We start from the raw sequence: 25,445 nt of genomic DNA on the forward strand, positions 1-25,445 counted from the left end.
GTAGCATTTATGGATTTAGAGAAGGCATATGATAGAGTTGATAGAGATGATCTGTGGAAGGTATCAAGAGTATATGGCGAGGGAGGCAAGTTGCTAGAAGCAGTGAAAAGTTTTTATCGAGGATGTAAGGCATGCGTACGAGTAGGAAGAGAGGAAAGTGATTGGTTCTCAGTGAATGTCGGTTTGCGGCAGGGGTGCGTGATGTCTCCATGGGTGTTTAATTTTTTTATGGATGGGGTTGTTAAGGAGGTGAAAGCAAGAGCTTTGGAGAGAGGGGCAAGTATGCAGTCTGTTGTGGATGAGAGGGCTTGGGAAGTGTGAGTTGTTGTTCGCTGATGATAAGGCGCTGGTGGCTGATTCATGTGAGAAACTGCAGAAGTTGGTGACTGAGTTTGGTAAAGTGTGTGAAAGAAGAAAGTTGAGAGTGAATGTGAATAAGAGCAAGGTTATTAGGTACAATAGGGTTGAGGGTCAAGTCGATTGGGAGGTAAGTTTGAATGGAGAAAAACTAGAGGAAGTAAAGTGTTTTAGATATCTGGGAGTAGATCTGGCAGCGGATGGAACCATGGAAGCGGAAGGGAGTCACAGGGTGGGGGAGGGGGCGAAAGGTCTAGGAGCGTTGAAGAATGTGTGGAGGGCGAGAACATTATCTAGGAAAGCAAAAATTGGGTATGTTTAAAGGAATAGTGGTCCCATCAATGTTATATGGTTGCGAGGCGTGGGCTATGGATAGGGTTGTGCAGAGGCGGGTGGATGTGTTGGAAATGAGGTGTTTGAGGACAATATGTGCTGTGAGGTGGTTTGACCGAGTAAGTAATGAAAGGGTAAGAGAGATGTGTGGTAATAAAAAGGGTGTGGTTGAGAGAGCAGAAGAGGGTGTATTGAAATGGTTTGGTCATATGGAGAGAATGAGTGAGGAAAGATTGACCAAGAGGATATATGTGTCAGAGGTGGAGGGAACGAGGAGAAAAGGGAGACCAAATTGGAGGTGGAAAGATGGAGTGAAAAAGATTTTGAGTGATCGGGCCTGAGCATGCAGGAGGGTGAAAGGCGTGCAAGGAATAGAGTGAATTGGAACGATGTGGTATACCGGGGTAGACGTGCTGTCAATGGATTGAATCAGGGCATGTGAAGCGTCTGGGGTAAACCATGGAAAGTTTTGTGCGGCCTGGATGTGGAAAGGGAGCTGTGATTTCGGTGCATTATACATGACAGCTAGTGACTGAGTGTGAACGAATGTGGCCTTTGTTGTCTTTTCCTAGCGCTACCTCGTGCGCGTGCGGGGAAGGGGGGGGGGGGTTGTCATTTCATGTGTGGCGGGGTGACGACGGGAATGAATAAAGGCAGCAAGTATGAATTATGTACATGGGTATATATGTATATGTCTTTGTATGTATATGTATGTATACGTTGAAATGTACAGGTATGTATATGTGCGTGTGTGGACGTGGATGTATATACACGTATATGTAGGTGGGTTGGGCCATTCTATCGTCTGTTTCCTTGTGCTACCTCGCTAACGCGGTAGACGGCGACTAAGTATGAATATATATATATATATATATATATATATATATATATATATATATATATATATATATATATATATATATATATATATATATATATATATATATATATATATATATTATGCGTGTGTGTGTGTGTGTGTGTGTGTGTGTGTGTAAGTGTGTGTGTGTATTCTGTATATATACAGTTGCCGTCTGATATATGACCATGATAAATAACTTAGCGTGTGAGCTATATTGCCGGGGGAAGATGCAGCCTGGCCCTTGATGTGGGGGAAGATGGAGGAAAATTTACATTTCTAAACAATGCAGAAAATGATTGTGTAGCAGAATGTGTGGGTGAGAGGAGAGTGTGTGAGAGGAGAGAGAGTGTGTGGGTGAGAGGAGAGTGTGTGAGAGAGAGGAGAGAGAGTGTGTGGGTGAGAGGAGAGTGTGTGAGAGAGAGGAGAGAGAGTGTGTGGTTGAGAGGAGACTGTGTGAGAGAGAGGAGAGAGAGTGTGTGGGTGAGAGGAGACTGTGTGAGAGAGAGGAGAGAGAGTGTGTGGGTGAGAGGAGACTGTGTGAGAGAGAGGAGAGAGAGAGTGTGTGTGTATGCGTGCGAGGGAGAGCAGATACTAAGCAGGAGAGTTCGAGGAGAGGAAAAGTGTGGGAGGGAAGTGAGTGTATGAGACTAGAGTGTGTGGAAGGGTGAAGGGTGTGTTCGAGAGAAGAGTGTGTGTAGGAAAGAAAGGTGCGTAGGAGGTCTGATTGTGTGAGTGATGTTAAAGCTTATGAAGAAAACGAACATGTGAGAGATGAAATAGTGTATGGGTGAGAAGAGTGTGTGGGAGAGAAGAGTGTATGTAGGAAGGAAAGGTGCGTGGGAGGCCTGAGTGTGTGGGAGGGAAGTAGGTGAGTGGGAGGATACCAAAGATTTAGAGAAAAGGGAAAGCAAGAGAAGGATTAATGTATGTGTGAGTGAAGGGCTGGGGGTTAGAGAGAGAGAGAGAGAGAGAGAGAGAGAGAGAGAGAGAGAGAGAGAGAGAGAGAGAGAGAGAGAGAGAGAGAGAGAGAGAGAGAGAGAATGCAAAAGAGTGTGTGTTTGTAAAAGAGTGTGTGATAGAAGAATGGAGAGAGAGAGAGTTCGTGAAAGGGAAAACTGTGAGAGAAGCACGCGTGTGAAGAGAGAGAGAGAGAGAGAGAGAGAGAGAGAGAGAGAGAGAGAGAGAGAGAGAGAGAGAGAGAGAGAGAGAGAGGATGGGGGAGGCAGGTAGGGAGAGGGGAGTTATAAAGTGGTCGACCGTCACACCGCCAAGCAATATCTTCAAACAAGCCAAGACCAAACATTTTCCAGACCCCGGTATCAATATAACCCCCCCCTCCCCCCCTACCCCCGCCCAGCCCTCCCCGAACAACAGATAAATAACCCAGAAGATACATGATGTGAAAATCAAATATCGTTAAAAAATTCGCAAGATGAAAAATTCTGTGGCCAAATGAGTAAAATATGGAAGCGTAAATGAATTCCAGCAATATATTTCATATCCATAAACCCATATCAGTTATCATGTGTTATATATATATATATATATATATATATATATATATATATATATATATATATATATATATATATATATATATATATTTATATATATATATATGGAGTTCAACGAGCTAGAAGGCTGTTGAGCGAGAGAGCCTCCACAATGTTGGTGTCAGGGAATTCGATCCGGTGCTTCGAGATATCGAACCATTGGATCGACCCCACAACACCAACATGCCACAGATAAGACATTCTACCTGCTGGGAGGCCAGGGCAGGGTCGTAGGGCAGGAGACGATGGTAGAGTTTACAAGGAAATGGATGTGAATACCCCGGGCCTCGCTGGCAACTGGATCCGTCCACCTCCGTCGCTGGTTCGATCGTTACTAGCTGTTCTCCGCGCTGGCCTCACGCCCCGCCCACCCGTTACACACTTATCGACATCCTTCCAGGCCACTATCAAACTCCTATAAACTAGTATAGATATTGTAAAATAATGCAGGGTAATCCTTTAGGGACCCTGTAGGGAAGAGGAGTCGCAAGGTGTAGGGCGTGGGGAGCAGGGTTGAACGGTGGATGAAAATCAGCAACCCTGGTCGTAGTGAGTATGTGCAGGGCGGGCGTGGCGAGGTTGGAAGAGCCAGAGGGAAGGGAGCAGTATGGCCGCCAGTGAGGAGGTGGGGGAACGCTAGGAGACCGTGTCCTCTCTCGAACTTCTTAATACAACATAAACTCTCAGGTTTGGATTAATGTCATCATGCAGCCACCTCCGAGAAAGGTAAGCCCATCATTTAACACATGTAGTACCTTCCCCTTCCCTCTTCCTCCTGTAGAAATTGTTCAAAGTATATCTTGTTTAGCTGGTCGAAGGTGAATGGGCCAAGTGATGCCCTCAGGTCAGAATTATTATGATATTAAACGATGGTTTGATCACCGTCTCTGTCGCAGCCACTAAGGCCTAGAACGAGACGATTATACGTCCCTCAATCACCAGTCCGCTAGTAAGATTAAGCGCACCGTTCATCGTCTAATCTCAGAAGTTTACGTCAATTATGCAATGAAATTGCAATAAACAGCAGTTCTAGAGTGGTGATGTACCCCAGTGCAGTCATGCAAACACGCACGATGCAGGACCGTCCGGCATGCACGCCTTGCCCATGCATGTGCAAGCAGCCACGGTCATTAATATGGGCTGACGGTGCTGACGGTACTGACGGTGCTGACGGTACTGACGGGTCTCTCATCACATTCATAAATTCCTTCGTCCCAACACGGATGATTGTCTCGTTCTTACGGGAGACGAACCCGGGTCACCCGGGAATGGTCGAGCGTCATCAGAGGAACATGTAATAACTCAGAACCACTCGAGACTGGGGTAGGTGTTGCCCCAGATCACTGGGGGAACTACGTAGAAAATGTGTAATAAAGTTCTATGATTATGAATTACGATGCCTTAATAAAACTTCTCTTCGTAGGAAAACCATAAGTCAAGACAGTAGAACTCGACCATTTTCCAGGGTAAATTACAGGAATTAAATACAGCCGGATATTTTTTCACAGTCGGTTCAACGAAAGTAATTGCTAGTTCTGTTTACCTACGGTGCACAGAGAGCGAGGGAAGCCAGAGTAAACGGCGGGTAAAGCGGACATGAATGGTGTACAAGTGAGAATTTGTTTATTGTGGGAGTGTTCTGACAGGGGTCACGGTGCTGGGGGAGTAATTGGGGAGGGGTCATAGTGCTGGGGGAGTGCCAGGGGTCACGGTGCTGGGGAAGTGTCAGGGGAGGGGTTATGATGCTGGGGTAGTGCCAGGGGTCACGGTGTTGGGGAAGTGTCAGGGGAGGGGTTATGATGCTGGGGTAGTGCCAGGGGAGGGATCGTGGTTCTGGGGGAGTGCCAGGGGAGGGTTCATGGTCCTGGGGGAGTGGCAGGGGAAGGGGTGGCACCCTTGGCCATAGTACTGGGCATCTTGTGGCCTGATCAATAAGCCTGGTACTTTTGGCCTACATTCTCTCGTAGTGGCCTACCTACCTCTCCCTTTCTCTGTGGACTCTCTACCTCTCCCTCTTTCGGTAGACTCTTTACCTCTTCCTCTTGTAGGAGACTCTTGTCGTAGTGGACCCTGCGTTTCTCACACGTAGTGGACCCGGTGCCCCTCCTCCCTCTCGTAGTAGAGTGTCTACTTCTGCCTCCTGTAGGGGACCCTCCACCAACCCCTCACGGGGTTTCCTCACTGCTATCATCATTAGATCGTGTTATTCCTTCGACAGTATACTCACCCATTGCTGCTCTCCCACACCAGAGGCACACGTCTGCTTTCTTGTAGTGGTCTTAACTCTTCCCTCTTGTAGCTATTCCAGCCTTGTAGCTGCTACATTGTCATACTGTACACAGTTATGCTGTTTCATGTAGCGGCCACCACACCCCTACGCTCTTGTAGCCTCTCTCCCTACACTCACAAGGGAAACTCAAGCGAGGGTTCGAAACCCACTGATCGTAGATATGGAAAGGAGTGGTTGCGGACTCTACAGCACGCAGGCTCTGTGTAGGGCCAGGCTGTAGTGGTTTCTCTGTGGTTGTGTGTTTGTGTTTTACACAAACTCTACAGTGGCAGCATCTGTAGCATGGGATGTTGGTTGTTCTGGTGACACAAGGAAATCGAATACCTTACAAGATGATCCTCTTTTTTTAATGCTTAAAGATATTCATGGATCCAAGACTTCTGATTCTCTCTCTCTCTCTCTCTCTCTCTCTCTCTCTCTCTCTCTCTCTCTCTCTCTCTCTCTCTCTCTCTCTCTCTCTCTCTCATGTATTTCCCTCACTGTACCAGAGACGTGTATTGATAATAGATCACTGATCACCTATGTGCGATGCTCCTCAGGGTCAGCCATTCCAGGGGATCTCGCGGGTGGATGACCCATGCTTGCAAGTTTTCCTGAGCTCCAGACCTGTGAGAAATGAAGATGAGTTTCTCGTCCAGGGAAGGAGACGGTCAGGGAAGGAGACGGTCAGGGAAGGAGACGGTCAGGGAAGGAGACGGCCAGGGAAGGAGACAGCCAGGGAAGGAGACGATGCAGATAATTGTGATGTATGATTTCACCTCCCACAAGGCAGGCAGCTGATGCCGGCTTTATCAAAGTCAGTTGTGACTTTTCATCCACTTTTTCAGACGATGAATCACTGGTGGATAAATCTGAAGCAGACACAAATGGTCATGTCATAAATGAGCACATATATTCTCACTCATTTTGCTTTCAGCTTAGATGAATGTAACGGTCCAGGGTCGCTGGAAACATTGATTATTTCATATGGCTCCACTCACATGGCCTGGCCTGTGTGATGATTTAATGTGTCTTGTCGTTTCCCTACACCACCAGCGTCGGTCGATGGGTTCGTACTGTCCAAGAACTGGACACCAGGTCACGAGAGCCACATAAGAACAATATTCTTGGATTTATATCCAAGTTTTCGCTTTGTTGGTGTGACCAGCTTGGTTGTGGAGACAATCGGGTATAATGCTTATGCTGTGTCCTTGTATGCCATATTTTTTTTAGATATTCAGTGGTGTGAGGTTGTGGCACATCACAACCTTGTGGTGGTGTGAGGTTGTGGCACATCACAACCTTGTGGTGGTGTGAGGTTGTGGCACATCACAACATTGTCGTGGTGTGAGGTTGTGGCACATCACAACCTTGTGGTGGTGTGAGGTTGTGGCACATCACAACCTTGTGGTGGTGTGAGGTTGTGGCACATCACAACCTTGTGGTGGTGTGAGGTTGTGGCACATCACAACCTTGTGGTGGTGTGAGGTTGTGGCACATCACAACCTTGTGGTGGTGTGAGGTTGTGGCACATCACAACCTTGTGGTGGTGTGAGGTTGTGGCACATCACAACCTTGTGGTGGTGTGAGGTTGTGGCACATCACAACCTTGTGGTGGTGTGAGGTTGTGGCACATCACAACCTTGTGGTGGTGTGAGGTTGTGGCACATCACAACCTTGTGGTGGTGTGAGGTTGTGGCACATCACAACCTTGTGGTGGTGTGAGGTTGTGGCACATCACAACCTTGTGGTGGTGTGAGGTTGTGGCACATCACAACCTTGTGGTGGTGTGAGGTTGTGGCACATCACAACCTTGTGGTGGTGTGAGGTTGTGGCACATCACAACCTTGTGGTGGTGTGAGGTTAAGACACAATAAAGTCCTTTTAGTAGCGTGAGTAAACGACCTCGTCAACCGCTGCGTTGGGTTCACCTGACACGACAGCAAATGTTGCAGTCGTTGCAGTCGCCTCTTTATTCTTCCTCCTCGTCAGTCGTCTGTCCGAGGATAATTTGGTGGAAATAATGAAGGCCTGGTTTGTGCTGTGACGTGTGCTTAATACATATTCATTTTCTTATACATATATACATATATACAGGGCGGGGAATATGAGGGAGTCACATCTAGGGAAAGAAATCCCCCGTCGCAACGATACTTTTAAGTAGTACGACCATTGAGTAAGAAATGTACGACCCTTGAGTACGACTGTGCAGCCTTTAACTAACGACCTTTGGACGAGACGGCACGACCCCAGTGCACAATATGACAACCCTTGAGTAAGAGGGTACAACCCTTGAGGGCAACGATAAGACCCTTGAGAACGAAGGTACGGCCCTTGAGCAAGACGTATTCGAGGGTCCTAAGTCGTGTTGAAGGGTAGGAACTGCAGGATGCAAGACAGAAACCAATGAAGCCATCTTTCGTTGCTGTGTTCATGAGCGTCTGAGGCGAGGCTGGCGGGTATAGACGGCGTCACTAACAATTGTAAACAGATCGTAATGAAAACATAATTGTGTTGAGCAGTTCCGTCTTACAACACTTCCTGGATAGTGTTCCATACTCGTGTTTCTGGAGAGGTATAGACATATCTATAACACTCGAAAAGGATGTTGAATGATTGTGTTGCTGGAACGTATAATCAAGTTTAACATACGAGACAAATATTCCATACATGTGTTGCTAGTCACTATTACTAATATCCTGAGATTCTTTGCCATTTCGGACATATTAGGTATATTTCAAGAATATTATACTTCGTGAGTATAGCCTATGAAGTGTCCCCGTTTTCATGATCAGAAGAATAGCATCTCACCTGTGTATATTCTTTGGTTAATAATGTTCCTTGTTGAATATAACAATCCAGATTTGTTGCGCACGATCGCTGAGGGTGTATGAGGTAGAGTAGTGTATGTATATTCATCTCATACGTACAGTATACATATATACATACAGTATACATATACATGTTGGGGCAAGGTCACTACCCAGTCAGGTCAGTCGACCTTATGTGATGCTTTCAGTCATGCTCTTGTGTTCATTGTCTCGACCACTGGTTACAGACAACCACCACGCTGGTCTCCCAGACCTGACGCTGACGTAGACCACACACACACACACACACACACACACACACACACACACACATGGTCTGATGGAAAGAAAGAGAAATGATTCTTTCGTTGGTTCGAACTGATTGGAGATTGTGGAAGGCGTAGAACTCTTACTGATGGGTTTTGGGGCGAGACATAAGAGATTTAATTTCGATTTTGATTAGTTCCGAAAACAGAAGTATATATATATATATATATATATATATATATATATATATATATATATATATATATATATATATAGGTTGGTTGGCCTCCTCTTGTCGTGACGTTGCACTCACAACTCGTGGTTGAGTTGGATCACAACCTTTTTAGTTTACCATCCAACCTTGTTGTGTGTCTCACATCACAACTGTCGTGTAGGTGTCACATCCACCTGTGTGGTCAACCATTTCACAATCACAACCTTTCGTGACCGAGGCTTTGTCTTTCCACCTTGCTGCTTCACGCTTGTTACATCACAACTTGTTGTCACGTGAGCCACATCCACAACTTGTCGTCAGACTATTGTGGCACATCCAACCTGTGGTGGTAAGTTACATACCAATAACGTCCTTTTATAGCAGTTAGGAACGACCTCGTCAAACTGCCCTTTGTTCACCGAATACATCAATTCACATTCTCAGGCTCCCAATTTTTCCCCCTCCTCGCTCCCTTGGTCCCAGTATTTCATGGTTGCAATCGCAGCCTAGCTTGCGTCGTATCTAAATACATATCCTTTCCTTACAGTTTTTCTCCATTAATACAGCGGAATAGAGTTATCCATCTAGGAAGAACCTACCTACTGAACATACTTTATTACGTAGTACTACCATTATCATATTCCGACCCTTATACAACTGCACCTTTCATCAGTTTTGGACAGAAGTCAGCACCCAGTGCACATATGCAACGCTGAGTAAGAGACAACCCTGAGCCAACTTAATCCTTCCGAAACGAAGTACGCCCTTGACCCCTTTCAGTCCAAGTCTTAGTAGAACTGCAGATTCCAAGACAAACCAATGAACCCATCTTCTTCGTTAAAGCTCTGAGCAAGCTGGGGTAGACGCGTCACAACCATTACCAATCGTAATGAAAACACATTGAGTACGAAGTCACTTTCCGTCTTAAACACTTCCTGAAGCCTTCCATACCTCGATTAAAAATCATTTCATAACTCGAAAAGAGTTGCATCACACTATTTTTGAACGTTCAATAGATTCTATACAACTAAATATTCCTACCAGTCTCAAGTCCTAATACAAATCCTAGCTTTTCTAGTATTTCACATATAGATTTTCAAGAATACATATTCTAGTAACCTATACGTTCCGAATCCACATGCCTTCAAAAAATCTCACCTGTGATATTCTTGGTTAAATGCTTCCCTCGTTCAATATAAATTTCAGAATAAGCAAGATGCTGGAGGGGTATAAGTAAAGTAGTGAATGTAATCATTGAACGTACTTATAATATGACAACGTAACATATATACATACGTATAGTATAATCAAGTATAAGTATACATGTTGGGGCAAGGGTCATACGTAGTATTGACTTGTTGATGCTTTCTATGCTTAGTGTGTCAGTTAGGTGATGTTTGGTCAGAGCGAGGGTGCAGTGAGAGGGTTGGGACAACGTTTGGTAACAACACGAACACAGACGAAACTCAGAACAGAAACCGGCAATGGCAAGAAGGGAATGATTTTCGTGGTTTAATTAATTGGAGTGGTGGAACGTATGAACTGTTAGCTGATGGTTTTTATATATATATATATATATATATATATATATATATATATATATATATATATATATATATATATATATATATATATATATATATATATATATTGGAAATATATTAGTCAAAAATGATAATGAAAAAGAGTAGTTTGGAAATTGTGTTTTGCGTGCGGATTCTGTGAATCAATGACTCGATGGTTTGATTAAAAGGAATTGCTGTGTTGTAGTTTAGTTTGGCTGGCTGTGTTGCTTTATGTCTCCCTCCGCCCGCCTAGTGGTGGTGGTGGTATGAACAAAGCCATACACGATGTGAGCTTTGTTTGTCGAGGTATTGATGGTGGTGGTGGTGGTGGAGATGGTGGAGATGGTGGTGATTGTAGTTATGAGTTGGCGGTGATATGATGGGACTAGCTCATGGGTGAGGATGGGACGGGGCTGGAAGTTTGGTGGACTGGGCAACCGGAGGGGACTGGGGTCTACTAAGACAGTTAGGGATGGGACGGGGCTGGAAGTTTGGTGGACTGGGCAACCGGAGGGGACTGGGGTCTAGTGAGACAGTTAGGGGTGGGACAGGGCTGGAAGCGAGGTTGGTGCGTATAAGTGAGGTGTGTGACTGGTTGATGGTGGTATTATTGGCCATGGTCCAGTCCTGGAAGCTGTCGAAGGTGTTCTGGTGGTCGATATAGTTGTGGGAGGAGCTGTTGTCAACACTGACACCAATGTTGGGAGTCGTCGACGTACTTCCATCAAGCTGGTCGATCTATCGGGGTGTCAGCTTGAAGGATGAGGAAACACTAGGAACCCACTGGCTCTGTGGACGAAAGTGGAGATGACCCGTGGGAGATGTGTACGTCCTGCGGGACGCCACAATGGAGGGTGGAGATGACCCTTGAGAGTCGTACGTCCTGCGGGACGCCACAATGGAAGGTGGAGATGACCCCTGGGAGACGTACAGCCTGACGACGCTTACTACAAACCGTGGAATAAGAGTTCTCCGTAGGTCAGTGTTAATGGCTTTGTTGATGATTATATCGTGGATGACCAGAGCGAAAGACAACAAAGGTGAGAACCACAGACATCTTGAGTCTTTATAGGTTTGGATCGCTATAGTTTAGGAAGATGACAAGGCAGAGGATGGTGCAAGAGGTCTTCAAATTATCTAACTGTTGTTCGTGGTAATGTGGGTGTTGATGGTGATGATGATGGTTGTAACTGGTTGTTGATAGTGTTGTCGTTGGTGAGGTTGTTGGCCCTGGTGTTGGTGATATTGAGGTTGTAATGGTGAAATTGATGGTGAGGTGGCAGCAGTGGTGGTGATGGTGATTATGATTATCGTGAAAATAGACCTCATCAAGAGAAATTCACTTTCATTACTCACTTTCCCCACAAGACTTTCACTTTACTGATGCACCTCACAAGTCACTCACTTTCCCCATCACACAACAAATCACTCACTTACTCACTTCATCGTAGTAAGACTCAGCAGTGTTGTTCATCAAATACAAAACTTTGTCACACACATTCATCACTGTCGCTCACCATCAGAAGGGTTTCTCCTCACTCACTTTCTCTCTAGGTGTTCCCTGGTCTCTTCATGTTCGTCATTATCCCAGCGATCACTTTCCCTGTGAGTGTTCCCAGGTCTTGTCACTTTCATCACTCTCACGGAAGATGGTTCCGGGTTGGTCCTGCCTGATAAGAATCAACAGAGTTTCTGTTTCTGGAGGGAACGGTCCATTCCCATCGTCTCATAAACTGCTTTCGATAGGAACATTCCATTCCTGGCGTCACTTATAAAGTCTCTCTCTATTTTCCTTCTTTTGTATTGTATTGATAAGCAGTTGTCCCGTTGATAAAGATATCTGTAAATAAGATGATCATAAGCGCCTGTCTGTCTGTCTGTTTGGCATGGTTTACGTCGATGTGTGAGCTGGTTCCTCATTCCTTGTGTTCATCCTCGCGTATGTTTCGTCACACATATTCCTCAGGTGTGTTTCTCCCTCACTTATTACACCTCCGTTACACCTCCTTCGTCACCCACCTCCCTCGAAAAACTAATGTAATCATGTAATCCTTACTTTCCTTCCTAATGTTTTCAGCTGGCTTATCACCTTCACTCTGGGCTCTCACCTTCATCTAGACACCTCATATTCCTCCCCTTACCCGTTTGTCCCCCCTACACCCCTCATTTTCCCTCCTCAACCCCCACATTCTCCCTGCCTCATATATCCTGGGACTCAGGGGGTGAGGAAGTCTTGCCAGACCCGCCACCTTCGTGAAACCCTTGACTTGTGGTATCTACACCTGCTGGGTCAGGTTCACTCCCTCTGTATACACTGACCCTGTCTTGGTAACACTGGCCTGGGGTTCTGTATAACGAGTGACCACAGCGGTGAGGATCAGCTGTGTGATCGAAGATATGTAATCTAACGCATGGACGTCTGTGGGTATAAATCACATGTTTTCTACGTAATAACCTCTTTTAATCGATCCTGGCTGTTGGACGTTTGTATGTTCTATGAAGGTGCGCGTTCTTATGCACTTTGTTCGTATATATATATATATATATATATATATATATATATATATATATATATATATATATATATATATATATATATATATATATATATATGCGACATAATCTGTTACAGCAGAATGTATATTACTGAGCTTAGATTCGTAAGGTGTGACGTGTGACGTTACGTCACGCAAGGCCGTAACGACCGCCAGTATTCCAAATGGAGTTTGAAAATATAGTCACGTTCTTGTGTGTTATTTTCCTGTGTTCTAGTCTTGGACTTTGTCATGTGTGTGTTACAGGACATGTGAGCAGTGGTACCGGTCACCACACACCCCTGGGAATAGAGGGGGGGGGGGAGTAATATGATCAAATGATGCTATGAGAGAGAGAGAGAGAGAGAGAGAGAGAGAGAGAGAGAGAGAGAGAGAGAGAGAGAGAGAGAGAGAGAGAGAGAGAGAGAGAGAGAGAGAGTCATTTCACCGTTGGCTGTGCCATAATGTAACCTGGGGGTTTACTTATTCCTAACTAATTTAGCCCAGGTCATGGGATTTAATTGCTTTGTCGTAATTGCTTCTTTTTCGTCCAAAGGATTTAATTGCTTGGCGTAATTGCCTCCTTCCTGCTCAGAAGATTTACTTGATTGGTTGTAATTATACAGTTTAGGGATTTAAGTGAACGTTTACTATTTTTCTACCTGTTCGTCCTTGATAATTTGTACCTGTTCGTCCTTGATAATTTCTACCTGTTCGTCCTTGAGATTTAATGTTCTAATGTAACACCTTCTGTGATGGACGAGGGATGAATTGATCTTCCTTTAAACTGAGGATTTAGTAGATCTTGGTCAGAAATAAACAGAGGAGATATGAACCTAGGATTAGACATAAAAACGAGGGAAAATATGTGCAAGTTGTCATCCCTATGTAATTATCTATTTGTACTGTAGAAGGAGGGAGCTGTACTCTCGTGGGGCTCCATCTTTTGTTCTGTACGAGGAGGGAGTTCTATAATGGTGGGGCTCCATCTGCACGGGGAGGGCGTTCTATACTGGTGAAGCTTCATCTCTCGACTGTGCAGGGAGGGAGTTCTACACTCGTGGGGGGCCGCTTTCGAAGAAGTGTTTCCCATCTGCGTCATCAAGCTGGTATATATAATGCAAGGTTGTGATCAGGTCACCCCTTTCGCTTCTCTCTTCCATGGGAGGTAAATTCAAGGTCTCTAGTCTTCTACAGTAATTCAGGTATCTTGATTCTGGTATCATCTTTCATGTCCTTCTCCAGTTTTGACCCACCGTAGGAAGCGAACAGCTTGCTGATTATTTCCTTATCCACAGACTTGTATGTTGATATGATGTTTGCCAGCAGACAGTTTGTCTTAGTGTCTTGACGTGGGACTCTGGCGACGGGTTAGGGACGGTGTCAACTCTCAGGTCCTCCTAATGTACATTCCTACAGCTTATATGCCGCTAAATGATGTTCGTGCTGTGGTCTTCTTTCACAGTGTCTCATCCTCATTGCTATCCATCAAATGGCGTTGAACATCGTCAGTCGTGTACCACACCCACTTTGTGTTTGTATTGTAGGTTGATGCAGTCCTCCACACTTCGCCCTTCCCTCATGACTCAAGAAAAGGAGATGGTCTCAGAACAGGACCCTGCGGCACTCCGCTACTCAGCTCAACCCATCTGAAGAAGGCTCCTCTGATCTGTCTGTGTGTGTGTGTGGGGGGGGGGGGGGTGTTTGTCAGGCTGTTCTCTTTAACGATGACGGTACAATCCCTGAGAACGACGGTACTACAATTTGGTGTGGGTCAGGATTAACCTTTTACAACGTCCCTCTGCCCTCCCTCCATATCACGTGAAATGGGATAATCATCATAGAGAGGCAGTTTGTTATTTACATTAACCATGACCAGACTGACATGGGTATTTACAGATATAATCCATCATTTACAGGCTAGTTCTCAAGGCCCAGGTCCGGCCATGTTCATAACTCTCTCTGCAAGGTCGAGTGCTTGATCAATTTTTGGAGTTAGTCCTCGAGGGCCGAGTGTTAGCTGTGTATCAATGGCTATTTCCCAGGGTCGAAAACTGGGCTTGTTTATTGAGTCAAGTGTTGGCTGTACACTGAACTCGGTCCAAAGTGTCGAGCACTGTAGGTTAGGTCGAGTTTTAGATATATATAGAGACTGGTGCATACCACTGCCTTCTGGCCGTGTTAGAGAACCATTCCTAAAGTGTTGAATCTTGGCGAAATTTATATAGAGTTTCGTCCTTAGGTTTTGAGGTCTGCGTAAGTATAGTGCTATCATGTGAATATTGAATATAGAACATTAGATATAGTATTAAATGTTAAGTGAAGGTTTAGACAAATGTTCGGTCTACACTTCGCTGTTTCTATTTCTTCTCTCCTTCCTTCTTTGTTGATTATAATCTTTCAGTACACTCACTGTGGTATGTTTTGCTCTTTCTCTCTCTCTCTCTCTCTCTCTCTCTCTCTCTCTCTCTCTCTCTCTCTCTCTCTCTCTCTCTCTCTCTCTCTCTCTCTCTCTCTCTCTGTTGTGTACAAGTAAACATCAACAAGTCTGACCATTTCTTCACTGATGATTTTTTTCGTTCACCAGTATTTGACTTCCGGTCTTAACTCTATATTACAATGCTAATGTTGTCTTGTTCTTTGCTTCCTAAACTTTCTCTTAGATATCCCAGTTAGTTTGACCTTCACGTGACCTCTTTCATCTACCTTCACGTGACCTCTTTCATCTACCTTCAGGTGACCTGTGTCATTATCTTCATATTCTCTGTGGCCTTTGTGCAAACTTCATGACCTCTGCACACATGCCATGCAAATCTTGATGAGGTTAGAGCACATTTCACGATCCTGAACAAATCATGTGACCTTTGGCATGAATAATACGTTTGGTCTTTTATGTGCATGATGGGTGAGAATTGTGTGACCTTTGACCTCTGTGGGAATTCGGTGACATTTGTAGGAATTCCATAACCCTGTGTCTATTCCATGACTCAATTTCCCTTGGTTCATTCCTCTTGGTTCTTGGTTCTTGGTTCATTCCTCTTGGTTCTTGGTTCTTGGTTCATCCCTCGTGACTTTTAATTCATTCGTTACGACGCTTCGAATTCCTCGTTCGGGAATAATAAAGAAAAAATAGTGTGGAATTCTGACCAACCTGGCGTATATCCCATGACCAACCTGGCGTATATCCCATGACCAACCTGGCGTATATCCCATGACCAACCTGGCGTATATCCCATGACCAACCTGGCGTATATCCCATGACCAACCTGGCGTATATCCCATGACCAACCTGGCGTATATCCCATGACCAACCTGGCGTATATCCCATGACCAACCTGGCGTATATCCCATGACCAACCTGGCGTATATCCCATGACCAACCTGGCGTATATCCCATGACCAACCTGGCGTATATCCCATGACATTTACGCGAATCCCTCATGGTAGTCAATATTCCTTTGATCGTGACGATATACTCTTAGCCCAGCAGAACGCGCCTCTCTCGCTCTAAGCTTTTCTCTCTTTCTGATAGTGTCCCTGAGGCTTTCCCATCCTCTTGCGATATATGATTCACACAATATCCTGACAGTTCATCTTAAACCACGACACTGATCCAGATACTGGCAGTGTTTGATGATGTTACTCATGGATGACCTCCACACACACACACTCCTTATGACTTCTTCAGTTCCAGTTCATCTTGCCATGTCTCCTGCCTGCCCAGGGATGTAAGCACCGTACCCTCATTCCCGCCTCCATCACGTATCACGTGATTCTAAGAGATGCCTTTTGTTTCGCCTCACACTTGGTGATTCAGCCGTAGGACTCAGGTGAGAATCCTACCTGACGTCTTTATGTCCTTGAGGAAGGCGTGAGGGTGAGGCTGGCAGTGTGAGTCAGGGGTGTGGATCCTTCTCAAGGTGTCGGGGGAAGGCAGTAAAAGGTTTTAGGAGAGGATCAGGAAGGCCAGGATTACTCCCTGAAGGAGGAAGGACAGAAGATCATGCAACTGGTAGTGAAAGTGCAGAGGAACGGGTGCTTTGGGGTGAGCGTAGGTCAAAACACGGGTTAGGTTTGGCCAAGGGCTCCCGCCCCGGTGCGAGAGAGAGAGAGAGAGAGAGAGAGAGAGAGAGAGAGAGAGAGAGAGAGAGAGAGAGAGAGAGAGAGAGAGAGTTACCTTATAAATCACAAGGGTTCATGTTCATGTCATTAGTATAACTCGATTTCAAAAAAGTTTCTCCAAATTATGAAATGTTGAGACACCACAGTTGTTGGTTGGTTCATCCTGCCTGATGTTCTCACAAGCCACACTTCATATTTATTCATGCTCAAAATTCGTTGGCAAACTTCGTGATGATAATGAAGCTTAGACCTTCCCAAAAGCGACCATTTCCTCGCATCATCCAAATCTTTCAAGGTGTTTACACCGCAATGCTTCCCATGATCATACAGGCGAGGATAATCATAAAGTTTACACAATTGATAATATTCATAATAGTCGAAAATTATAGAATCTCTACAAAAAGAGAAGAGTAAATGAACATGATATAATATGGATGAAATTCAAAATGGTTTAGTGTCTCGTCCACAGCAGAGTACAAGAACCGGAACAAGCGGGAGATGGAGGGGTCCTGGGCGGTGACCTGGGCGGTGACCTGGGTGGTGACCCGGGTTTATTTCACGAGAAAAAAGGCTCTCAGAATACGTCACGGTCGGCAGTATAGGAAGGAAGCTCAGTGGAGAAGAATGTGAGGAGGTGGGCGAATATTTTCTCTCCAGACGCTGGGTTACATTGGGAACAATGGTCTCCAGGAAAGATCTCCGCTGTGAATATTGCTTGCTGGGTAGGAGCTGCTCTCTGAATGTTGCTTGCCAGGGGGGATCAGTGCTGTGAATATTCCTCCCCAGGGAGGATGTGTGCTGCAAATATTGTTCACTAAGTACGATTTGTATTAAGAATACTGCTTGTCTGAGCAACATTGCTCATAAAGAACATATCTTTCACTGTAGAACCCACGAATTTTATTCATTATGTACGGGTAATGGCGAGATGGTAAAAATTAGTAGGTAACAAATTATTCCATTACCTCATCATACTAATACATAGCTTTCCTCAGACGTGTATATATAAATGTATGAATCATATATGTGAGAAATGGATTAATAGATATATAAATGACAGGTAATATTCTTATACTGATCAACATGACGGGCAAAACATGACCAGTCTTCGTCATCTCTGGTGAAGTGAACATTCGGTATTCAGGTGTCTGTAGACGTGACTCATGATGGCAGAAAGGTTGTAGGTTGAGGGAAAGACGACAAGAGAAAGTCCCGCTGCTTTGCTTTTCCAGGGGAGGACGAGGTGCCATAACGGTCGTCCTCATGTGGTTGCTCCCCACACACAAGCTATGGGAAGCAGCAGCTGGTCACGATCACGTGAATCCACTGGTTCAAAGCACGGATGGCTTTGTAGTTCTGTAGTTTCAAAGGGCATTCAGAATCAGCTGTCTGGGAGGGGACTGCCAAGTCTTCTGTTTCAAAAATCATTTAAAGAGAATTTAAAGTGTCCCGGGACGTTCCGCCCTCCCTCAGGGTATCGCTGTGTACACTGGTTCCTCAGCTGTTTCAAAGCGTACTCGAGGTCTTGTTTACTGACTGTGTCTGTAACGATGTAGGTAGAATGTTGACAGTAGGACGTGACGCACTTCACTGAGCAGAAGGTAACCATCTGTATTTGATATCTTTCACTTTAATGAGCAGGAAGGTACGACCCTTGAATACGATAGTACGACCTTAGAGCACGAAGGTACGACTCTTGAGTACGATATGACCCTTGAACATAACGTTACGACCCTTGAGCAAGAAGGTACGACCCTTGAGTATAATGGTACGACCATTGGGTATGATGGCCCAGTCTTCGACCTAACCCTTGACCCAAAAGTCGTACGCTCGTAATCAAGGGTCGTACTGTCGTACCGTCGTGCTGAAGGATGTACTGCGTCATATGAACTTAGCTGAGTTTCTAGTGATGTTATTCATGTACATATGAAGTAAATTATTTTGAGTAATTAGACGCCCTGGATATCTTAAAAAATAACAATCAATTAACCCATTCATGTAATTACTATATTTTCCAGGCGTCGTATCGGATGCCTCAGAGCTCTGGAAATACTTTATTTTAGGGAGATGAAGAATATGCATGAGTGAAGGTGAATGATACGAGGGTTCGATGTATGGTAATTAGTGTGCCTTGTGACCAGCAGAGGTGCTCATGACGTAGTGGAAATCAATGGCAGTGTTGGGCCTACGGTACTGTCACAGGAGAATCCATTCCCGACCTACTGGTGCCGGGCCATTAGGTCGATATCGTCAGAGGTTGCTCACTGAGGCGTAATGGGGTGCCATTGTGGGGAGGTGCGTCCGCGAATGGGGCCATCTGTCTCCTGACGTAGGGACGACAGTGTTTTATGTGGGGTCCTGTCTATGGGGTACTGTCTTTAATGGGAAAGTCGTCTTCTTCATTCTTTAATTTCTTCTTTCTTTCTCACTTTCTTTTCTTTTTTTTGTTCTACTTCTGATTCATTTATCTATCACTGTCATCACAGCCTATCAATATCTAATCATCTGTCATAATCATCGTTTATAATGACATATTTGATCGATGCTCCCATCATCCTTCATTCTAATCATCATACGACTCAGTGATGACCATTATATTTATGTTTATATCATCTTGATGAAACTAGATCTCTTTCTATACCTCTGTTTACATAGTGAGATGAATGACCACAGGATCCTGGATCACCTCTCATACTGAGCAGTTTGGTAGTATGTTAAGTGTTGCAGGGCATCTCTGAGGCTGCGGTAGGATGTAGATTCTTATTTGAGAGAGAGAGAGAGAGAGAGAGAGAGAGAGAGAGAGAGAGAGAGAGAGAGAGAGAGAGAGGGAGGGAGAGAGAGAGAGAGAGAGAGAGAGAGAGAGAGAGAGAGAGACCCAGTATGGGAGTGTGTGAGGAGTGTATTGCCAAGGTCTGTGTGTGATCTGTAGGACTGGGTCAGACGTAGAGGTCACGTAGGACTAAAGGAAATAATTAAGGATCATTTGGTGAGATTACTAACAATATGAGTCATGATTTATAGAGCATAAAGACAATTAATCACTAAATTATGCAAATGAAGGAGGCTATAAATATTTGATAAACAGTAACCAGGCTATTTATTTTTCAGAATGAATGGCTTATGAATGATGAGGTAGTTTATAGCCCGCTATATATAGCAAGAACCGGCCACATGTTACGGTAAAAGACTGGCCATTTTTGGCTAATCTGCTGTGAAGTTTAGCACAAGGGGATGAACACACACACACACACACACACACACACACACACACACACGGCCGACACTGGGGACCAACCTGGGGTCGTGATGCAATTGTGGGTCGTTGTGGACGACCATCCTCCAGTGGATAGGAAGGATATCATACACCATCCACGCTGAGGTCACTAAGGGTGAAGATGACCCTCGACCTGTAAACAAGACACATGAAACGTGTGAAGATGGACGAGATTTCCCTTTGTAAAGATGAAGACAAGATGGACCCTCGTGTCCCTGACGTCCTGTAGTGACACAGGTTTGATCTTCGTCAGTAAGCTAGAAACCAAGTCAGTTGAGTGGCATCATTCCATCACGTAAGAAGCAACAGTGTCACCCACCTCCTCCCCAGGAGAGCCATTGTGGACGCTGCCCATTCCTCTCCCGGTGTCGTAAGAAGATTTATGGAGGTCCGTATGACAGGCCGTCTGCCTGTGTGGTTCCCCTGACGCGCTCCAGCCCTGACACAAATCCTGAGCCCCGGGGGATAACCCGAGAGCTTGAGGAGGAATATTCCCGCAGGATCTTCATTTCACACGTCACTTCGCTGCGTGACACAAGGGTGCAGGCGTCCACGGCTACCCACGTCTGGAAGAAGCCAATCTCGAAAGCTTAGCACGAGAGGCCAGGGGTTCGAGCCCCTCTCTGGGTATGTGTCTGGCTACACCTTGAGCCAAGACCTTAGGTGTAATTTCACGTACGCTTGAAAACAGATGAGAATTGTTCTGTCTCCGTGTACAGTGTAGAGACGAGAGGTGCCACGGTCCATGTTCTGTCGTGCTGCTCAGATTATGTTTAGGAAGAAGACTGAAACGAGGGTCGTTTTCTAACCTGTGTACACGGCAGGTGTCAGGCCACAAGCTCACCACGAAGTGTTGGTCGTAACACTGTGGTCACCAGGGTCAGTACGAGTTCCCGCCTTCCGTGGAGAAGTGGAGGTGAGGGAAACATTGGTCACGTCTGGTGGAGGGTTCTTCCCTTCCATCAGGAACCAAGATGGCGCTAAACATGGTCTAGGTGGTGTGGGATATTCTAACCTGCCTTAACCAGTAACACACTCGTGTAGGACCTTAATATGTAGTCACATGGCAAGTGATCATGACCCATGCTTCGGGTACAAACAGTTGGTCACGTCACCACACGAGGGAAAGCCACACATCATTGTAGTCACAAGACAAAAGACACTGAATAGATTTCTCTCTCGAGTCTTACGACGGATACGTCCCGGGACGCAGGCTGGGTAACGCTAAGCAAGTCACGGACGGTGACTGTGTCACTGGAGACAGACCTTGAGGTTGGCCAGCCAGCAAGAATGATGAATGATTCTTGTTGTTTAGGTGTGTGTGTGTGTGTGTGTGTGTGTGTGTGTGTGTGTGTGTGTGTGTGTGTGTGTGTGTGTCTGTGTCGGTCACGTGTAGAAGTTATAAAAGCAGTTTTGCACACTTCAGTGTATCATGTTTAGCAAGAGAGAAGGGATAAAATTGAGCGTTTATGTAGAACACATTCTGTACGTGTTCCATACACGACCAGGGAGGGTCACCTGCTGCCACCAGGTCAAGGAGAGGCTTCAGGCAACCTTTAATTATACACTAATTAACACGGGAACAATAGACGCTCAGGAAAGTGACTTTAATTAACTGTGTATAGCTTCTGTGTGTGTGTGTTTGTGTTTGTGTGTGTGTATGTGTGTGTGTGTGTGTGTGTGTGTGTGTGTGTGTGTGTGTGTGTGTGTGTGTGTGTGTGGGACGATCAAATCGTCTATATCTGCTAATCAGATCACTCATAATGGGATAAGATCATCTTCCAGGCTCATGTTGACGATCTGATTCTACGTTTGAGCATTATCGTCCCATCACCTCCCATAACCCCCCTTTCCCATCACGTTCCGTCCCATCGCCTCCCACCAGCTCACGGTAATTAGTAACGACCCAACTGCCTGCTGCTGCTGCTGCTGGTGACGTGTTATTCATTTGTTTCCATGACAACGTTACCGCTTGTGTTTCATCACATCCCCTGATTATTGGGTCGCTCTCCCATGTAAATGTTGAGGAATTTCCATCAAAGGGATTAGACAGGCCAGCGTAGCATTGTTTACAAGTATCATTTTACATTTAGCACTCTTGTGTCGCTCGTAATGTATTGTGGTGGCTGTATACACAGACTGTATGTTGTGATGGTTCTATACACAGACTGTATGTGTAAATTGAGAGAGAGAGAGAGAGAGAGAGAGAGAGAGAGAGAGAGAGAGAGAGAGAGAGAGAGAGAGAGAGAGAGTCGGTGAATTCATCGTCTCGTGTCGACCTCAATTCGACCATCCATTTGTTTGTCTTGTCTCGCTCGACTGTGAAATGCGATTTGCGTGTCGGTAACATACACCCACACAGGGCCAGCCTCCTCCCGTGCACACCCACACACCACTCACATACTCCCACACCTCCTGGGCCCACCTACACACATGCTCATGTATCACGGGGTAAACTGCCACTTAAGGAGCAGCTAACTAGGTAGGTGGAAGGGGCTCAGAGGGAAGAGTTAACCAGGATGAGAAGAGACGCTACAAATTGAAGGAAAAGATTTGAGTTGTTGTCACCGTAGACCTCCGAGCACGATAACCACAACACTTGTGGGCTGGGAGAGGAGGAGAACCTGCAGGGGAATTGCTTTAGTTATAATAGACATAAGAAGGATAGCTAACGTTCTTGATCTGTATGACGCTATTGGTCCTTCTGTAGTTACGGAGTGTGTATATGGGAAGGACAGATGAGAAAGGACCTGACAGCCCATGATGATGTTATCTGCTGCAGGATAAGCCACAGTTTGTAACATGGTTTTGTCTGAGGGGAGGTATAGGTGAGCTGAGGAGAGAGCCCAGGTTCAGCTTAGCTTGTCTCATGGGATCACAGTATTTCCCCAGCTTGTTTCATTCTAGAGAAGTCTCTCCTTGGCTCAGTTTAACTCAGATGGCGAGAGTATACCCCTCAGCAGGATGGAACAGATGGCGAGAGTATACCCCTCAGCAGGATGGAACAGATGGCGAGAGTATACCCCTCAGCAGGAGGGAACAGATGGCGAGAGTATACCCCTCAGCAGGAGGGAACAGACGGCGAGAGTATACCCCTCAGCAGGAGGGAACAGATGGCGAGAGTATACCCCTCAGCAGAAGGGAACAGATGGCGAGAGTATACCCCTCAGCAGGTGGGAACAGATGGCGAGAGTATACCCCTCAGCAGGAGGGAACAGATGGCGAGAGTATACCCCTCAGCAGGAGGGAACAGATGGCGAGAGTATACCCCTCAGCAGGAGGGAACAGACGGCGAGAGTATACCCCTCAGCAGGTGGGAACAGGTGTTTCTAGTCTCCATTAGTCTCAGACGGCGATGGAGTGTTGACACAGGAATGTTCCAGAGTGTCGCAAGTCTCTTGTCTCAGCTTAGAAGACGTCAACAAATATTTGAGGAGTTAGTGACGAGTTGGTGATGTCCGTCAGTAGACACTGTGACATCTCGACATCTTCTTATATTGATATCTGAACCTTCTCTGGTGTCGACATCTCGTCATATTGATTCTGACATCTTGACGTATGTTTCATCTCGATATCTTGACATCATGACACGCGGACCTCTCGCCATCCGGACGTCCTGACGTCACGGCTGATGTCAGTAGCGAAGGAGAGACGAAGGTATTTCATTTCGGCGAAAGTCCTGAACAGAGTTAACTTCCAGTGCCTCATGATCGGGAACTTCCAGTGCCTCAGGACCTGGAACTTCGATTGCCCTAAGGCCTGGAACTTCGACTGCATCAGGAACTTATATCTTTAACTGATAACTACTTGCTCAGTCTACTTCCTGTCCAAATATGACGATCCTACAGGTCAGCTAAGGTTCACTTGCATGTGAGGAATTACAGAGGTCAAATGTGACAGAGGTCAGGTCACTGTATCGTGAATGGTTCAGCTGCTGGTGGCTGGAACCTCATTTTTCGTGGTTCCAAAATTTTCGGCCAATTTGAATTAAGTGATGCCCATAATTCTGACGTCAATTATTTAGAGAAGTTCATATAATTCCCATCTAGCTCTCACCTCCTGATGTATCAGTCGACAGTCTTCCAAAAACCTATCCCCCATACCTCATGTTTCCATGAAATCATTCCAAAAAAATATAATTTCTTAGTAATGATTATCTCTTGTGATTACATTGATGATGCCCTTATGATTATATTAATGGCTGTCTGATAATTACGTTAATGATCTTTGACGTCAGTGTAGCAGGTCACATGGGATTTCCGTTTTACGAGTTAATGAGCGTAATTAAAAGTAATTACAGTCTATTGAAGCGTCAAGGTCAACTTGTGGAGAGGTTGAAGACGATGTTATAATCTCTTCCTTACCCTGACCTAACTTCTTGACCAGCTTCTTAAGTGCAACGACTCAACCCCTTGACTACGACTACTTAACCAGCCTCTTAAGTACATTGACTTAACCCCTTGAGTACGACTACTTAACCTGCCTCTTAAGTACATTGACTTAATCCCTTGAGTACGACTACTTAACCAGCCTCTTAAGTACATTGACTTAACCCCTTGAGTACGACTACTTAACCTGCCTCTTAAGTACATTGACTTAACCCCTTGAGTACGCTGACTGATCCTTTAGATCAAGACTAGACCCACTTGAATACAGCTCAACCCTTTATTTACAAGAACCTGAAGGGGTCAGTCAGAGAGACTTAGTGTCACCTTAATATTAGGTTTGAGTCAACCTGGACCTGTGATAAGGAGTCGCTAGAGCGGAAGATGTGTATACCACACACACACACACACACACACACACACACACACACACACACACACACACACACACACACACACACAAGGATACTGGGATTATATATATATATATATATATATATATATATATATATATATATATATATATATATATATATATATATATATATATATATATATAGGATAAGATTCTTTGAGAAGAGGTTTTATGCCAAAATCGTCATCTCAATAGGATTTCGGGGTCGAGCCAAGGCACCGGGAATTGTAATGCGCGACTTGAATCCTTTCACCACGGCTTTACTCTGGGTAAATCTCTCTCTCTCTCTCTCTCTCTCTCTCTCTCTCTCTCTCTCTCTCTCTCTCTCTCTCTCTCTCTCTCTCTCTCTCTCTCTCTCCATCACTGTTCGTGCGGTTACATGGAAGACACTTGGGTTATGGAATCTTTGAGCGGTTGTTTTGATACCTTTATATGTTTCAAGTTCTCGTAGATACTAAAATCTTGGCAAAAAACCTGAAGGTTGG

The 25,445-nt window shown here is 45.3% G+C and overlaps 1 protein-coding gene across 1 annotated transcript in view; it reads left to right on the top strand.

Annotated features, from left to right (window-relative positions):
* Positions 1 to 3,678: 3,678 nt before the first annotated feature.
* Positions 3,679 to 25,445, top strand: part of nwk (nervous wreck) — a 272,814-nt gene continuing 251,047 nt past the window's right edge. The window contains exon 1 of the mRNA XM_071687955.1: positions 3,679 to 3,831. Within this exon, the coding sequence (XP_071544056.1) occupies positions 3,811 to 3,831 (21 nt within the window). The 5' untranslated portion in view covers positions 3,679 to 3,810. The remainder of the gene's footprint in view (positions 3,832 to 25,445) is intronic.

The sequence above is a fragment of the Panulirus ornatus genome, chromosome 44, assembly GCF_036320965.1.
Source record: "Panulirus ornatus isolate Po-2019 chromosome 44, ASM3632096v1, whole genome shotgun sequence".
Lineage (NCBI taxonomy): Eukaryota > Metazoa > Arthropoda > Malacostraca > Decapoda > Palinuridae > Panulirus > Panulirus ornatus.